Here is a 4,720-nt window from a genome sequence, read left to right as displayed (position 1 = left end):
AGCAACTTCCTGCTCAAGGAAGAGGAGGAGGAAGAAGAGGAAGAGGAAGAGGAGGAGTGAGAATTCGTGGAGGAATAGGGGGAAGAGGCCGAGGAGCACGGAGGCACCATGATGTCCCAGATGAAATCCGGGCCACCCTTATTGACCACGTTATAAACCATCGCCTCACAATGGCAGAGGCAGGTCGCCGAGTGCAGCCTAATGTGCCTCGGTCTACAGTCTCCTCCATCATCCAAACGTTTCGCAGGGAAAACAGGTACAGAACTATTCTATTGAACTATTCAGTGTTGGTGTGTAGGCCTAGAGTACTGTAATATCTTCATGTGATGTTATATGATACTATAAAAATGACAAAGAAAAAAAAATGGAGAAAATACTGTGAATAGTATTCCAGTCACTGTGCAGTGCATCACACTTTTAGTACCATAAAACAGCAGTGCAATTACATTGGTAACTCATTTTGTAACAAATTTACAGTGTTGACCTTTGACTTGTATGTCTAGGATTGGACGACAGCCTCAAGTGGGTGGCAGAAGAAAACTTCTAAATGAACAACAAGAACGAGAAATATGCAACATGGTCATTGCAAATAATGCCATCACACTGAGACAGATTCGTAATGCAATCCTTCTAGACAATGTAATGTTCCAAAATATAAACTCTATCAGCATCTCCACAATAGACCGTGTATTGAAGAAACATCTGATGACCATGAAACAGATTTACAGGGTACCATTTGAGAGAAACTCTGACAGAGTGAAAGAGCTGCGGTACCAGTATGTGCATGTAAGTCAACTACTGGTTGTCTATCATTGTAACACTATTACAGTAAGACATGGTTACCACTTTTTTTTGTTTTGCTTTATCCCTTTTACCTTCAGAATCCAGCTTTCTGTGACTAGAGCATTTTGCCTAGAAATTGTCTTCAGTTTTTCACTCCCTCTTTTTACAGTACTTTAGATCCTCCCTGCAGTATCTGTCTCTACTTGACTGATTAAATTTATTTTTATTCTATTGTAGAGAATAATGGCATTAGAAGGCAACGAAACCTCTCACATCCTAGTGTTCGTTGATGAAGCTGGCTTCAACCTGGCCAAAGGTCGAAGGCGTGGCCGTAACATCATTGGCCACCGAGCCACTGTGGATGTCCCAGGCCAGCGAGGAGCAAATATAACAATGTGTGCCGCTATATCAGAAAGAGGTGTGGCCACACACATTCCCAGTTTAGGGCCCTACAATACACAAAAGCTCCTCAATTTTTTGGACCACCTTTATACTGATCTGATCCCGGAAAATGAGAGAGGTGAAGAAGGACCTCAGGTACCACATTATGTCATTGTGTGGGATAATGTGAACTTCCACCGTGGCCCACGCATCAGAACCTGGTTCACCACCCATCCCCGGATGCTAATGGAGTTTCTTCCACCTTACTCTCCTTTCCTAAATCCAATTGAGGAGTTTTTTTCAGCTTTGAGGTGGAGGGTGTATGAGCATCAGGCTCAAGACCAGAGGGCCCTGCTGCATGCAATGGATGCTGCATGTGAGGACATCACAGGGGATCAATGTAGGGGATGGTTGAGACATTCACGCCGTTTCTTCCCTCGCTGCATCGCAAGAGAAAATATCCGTTGCGATGTGGATGAGAATTTATGGGCTAACAGAGAGCAGCGCGTCGATGGCCAGGAGGATGAGGATGGTGGCCAGGAAAGAGAGGGTGACAATGGCGACCACTGAAAATATTACTGTACTATAGTTCTGAAACTTTATTTACAGTATGGTAGGCTAGAGTTTTTTTTGTTTGTGTTTATAACTGTTCACATTTACAGAATCCTGTATATGTTTTCTTTTCACAGTATGTTCTCTAATGTTAACATTTCTTTGAACGAATAAAAATGTTTACAGTTTCCTTGAGTATGAGTCGTTTATTGGAGGCTGATTTTACTGTAAAATCTTTTAGTTTTATTCATAGTGGTATTCTGTTGCTAGACCTGTGCCTCAGTGACAAAACGTCTAAGCATTTTGACTTGCAGTGCTTAAACAATGCCAAAGGTATAATGCATTTTGGGGGCATTGATTATTTATATGAGAAGGATATTTAGTTTTGACACATGGATAAACTGTTTTGGGAGAGATATGAGCTTTTGCAGGGGATCCATGGTGTTGTGCTAAACCATCCAGGTTATTTTGACAAAAGCACTAAATGAATGCACATGTGCCAAGGCAATTGAGAAGGATCTGTGCTATTTTGACTGTACTGACCTTTTATATGGGAAAGGAATCTGCTTTTGAAGCATGGAAGAAGAGTTTGGGGAAAGATATTTGATTTTGCTAGTGAGCTATAATGTTGAGCAGAATTGTAAGACTGTTTGGCCAAATGACCTTATGGTTTTGAGAATGTCATCTCGGTTTCAAGAAATGAGCCAAACCAATCGAGAAAAACTGTAATAAATAGAGGTATTAGACAAGGATGTCCTTTGTCAGGACAGCTATACACTTTGGCAATCGAACCTCTGCTCTGTCAAATTAAGAAAAATATACATGGATTTTTTGTGAAGGGTTTGGAAGGAAAGCCTTTTAAAGTGTCTGCATATGCAGATGATATAACAGTGTTTATTAAAAATGAAAATGATGTCAAAATGTTAAAAGAAAGCTAACTTCTTTATGAAAAAGCTTCATCTGCAAAGAGTTTTGGTAATAAATAATTTAATTGCATCTGTTTTGGCACAAAATGACTTATTTAAATCCACCGGATGGAGATGTTTGCGCAATTCAGAGGAAGTTGATCAACTTTTTTTGGACTGGATATCATTGGACAAAGGCAGCAGTGCTTTATTTGCCAGTCAACGAAGGAGGACCTGGACTAATAGACATCAAAAGCCGAATTATGACCTTTAGACTTCAAGTGGCGCAAAGATTGCTGTATTTTGGAGAAACTATGTGGACTGATACAGCTTGTGCTTTATCGAAAACATTTTTTCATTTGATAAGCAGCTGTTTTTAATGAGGTTATCAGATTTAGATATGAGTGGTACTTCGTCTTTTTATCATTCGGTTTTAAAAGAATGGACCTTTTTTTTTAAAATGGATAGAGATCTTTCAAGTCCGGGACACTGGATCAGACATGAACCACTTTTCAGTAATCCTTTGATTGAAATCAAAGAAATGACTCTGAACAGTGTAAGATCTTTACTGGTGAAAGGCTGCTGTACCACAATATCAGGTTTGAGGACTCAGAATGATTGGAAAAGTCCTGAAGAGATGTGTCAATTGACTGGGACTAAATCTGTAAGATTCATGAAAATGTTACTCGAAAAGATATGTCTGTATTTACCTTCTGCTTTTCGGCAGTTCTTAAAGAAAAATGAGGTATCATCATTGGAGAATGAAAAGCAACATGAGTTTCCAGAATTAATGATTTCTGCAACCATTGTAAATCAACCAGAGGAGGACTCAATTTTGAATTTTAGAATTCCGCAATTGACAAATTTTGAAGAAGCATCGAAAAAAGCTATCTATTTAACATGTGTGAAAGTGTTTTACTATACTGCACTCAATATGCAACGAGAATCAAAATGGATTGGTATTTTTGGGATAAACTCTTCCCCAAAAGGTTGTTGGAGGTCATTATATAAAACTCCAATAGAGAAGCGCACTGCAGATCTCCAATGGAGAATTGTTCATTGGGCTATAGCCACCAATAAACATGTAGCACATTTTGATTCCACTGTAACAAAGAAGTGTGTTTTTTGTAATGATGAGGAAACATTAGACCATATGTTTTTGTACTGTTTCAGATTAAGAGGATTATTTTTCATATTAGAAGATTTGGTTGGGAGACTGGGGGAGGTCTTTAGAATGGTCAATTTCATATATGGACCCAAATATGCTGCTGGAAGGAGGAAAAACATTTAATTAGCAAACTTCATAGTAGGTGAAGCAAAGTTAGCAATATGGTTAACAAGAAAAAGTAAACTAAGAGATTAAACTAGAGCAGAATTTGCTTTTTATAAATTAAAGAAATGTGGGGAATTGATGAAGTTTTGTGTAATGTTGATGAGAACGAGAGTGAAATTCTGTTGTAAAATGATTTATTAATTTGTTTTTGTTTGTTTTGTATTTTTTCTTATTTTTTTTTATTTTTTCTTATTTTTAAAGAAATGTGACATTATGTGGGTTTTTTAAAAGCGATGTGATGTAGTGGATGTGTAAATATGGATAATAAAGGTCTGTAAAATCTCTCTCTCTCTCTCTCCTCTCTCTCTCTCTCTCTCTGGGAGTGTGTGAAGGAGCTCGAGTGTTTGTTGGGAGCAAGTGCGTTTTCTGTTTCATGCTTTCTTTTTTCTTCTTTTTCATTATTTATTGTTTTTTTCCCTTCGTATTTGTTTCCAATCTCTTAGGTAGAGGGAAAGGCAGGGATAGGAAAGTTGCGGCTCTGAAGCCGCGTGCGTTTAGATGCCGGTATGGCTTCTGTTCCCGGGTCAGCACTGACACTCCGGCATGGTTGCAGGTGCGTGCCAGAGCCGGGAGTGACGGTAGAAGATCTGCTTCTAGTTATCGGGGAGCAGATCGGGTTTGAGAATATAGCGTCGGCATCACGTATGAATAAAGCGATTGTGGTGTTTTTGAAAACTGAATCGCTGGTAAATCAGGTTGACGGTGAGCGGGCTGTGGGTTAAAGAAGCGGTTGTTGCTGTTAGCCCTTTATCCGCTCCGGCAAAAA

General features: G+C 39.2%; 1 protein-coding gene across 1 annotated transcript; it reads left to right on the top strand.

Moving 5' to 3' along the window:
• The first annotated feature begins 309 nt into the window (after positions 1-309).
• On the top strand, positions 310-1,734 carry LOC130417105 (uncharacterized). The gene is made up of 2 exons (XM_056742405.1): positions 310-786; positions 1,021-1,734. Exons 1-2 carry the CDS (start codon positions 496-498, stop codon positions 1,732-1,734), a joined length of 1,005 nt encoding a protein of 334 aa, XP_056598383.1. The 5' UTR covers positions 310-495.
• The last annotated feature ends 2,986 nt before the right edge of the window (positions 1,735-4,720 follow it).

This window comes from Triplophysa dalaica, unplaced genomic scaffold (genome assembly GCF_015846415.1).
Source record: "Triplophysa dalaica isolate WHDGS20190420 unplaced genomic scaffold, ASM1584641v1 Contig15, whole genome shotgun sequence".
Taxonomy (NCBI): Eukaryota; Metazoa; Chordata; class Actinopteri; order Cypriniformes; family Nemacheilidae; genus Triplophysa; species Triplophysa dalaica.
This window is presented reverse-complemented; position numbering and strand designations above follow the sequence as displayed.

Coding starts and splice junctions, on each gene's coding strand:
- LOC130417105 (XM_056742405.1), top strand. CDS start 496: ATGTCTAGGATTGGACGACAGCCTCAAGTGGGTGGCAGAAGAAAACTT. Junction 787..1,020: donor TGCGGTACCAGTATGTGCAT/GTAAGTCAACTA, acceptor ATTCTATTGTAG/AGAATAATGGCATTAGAAGG.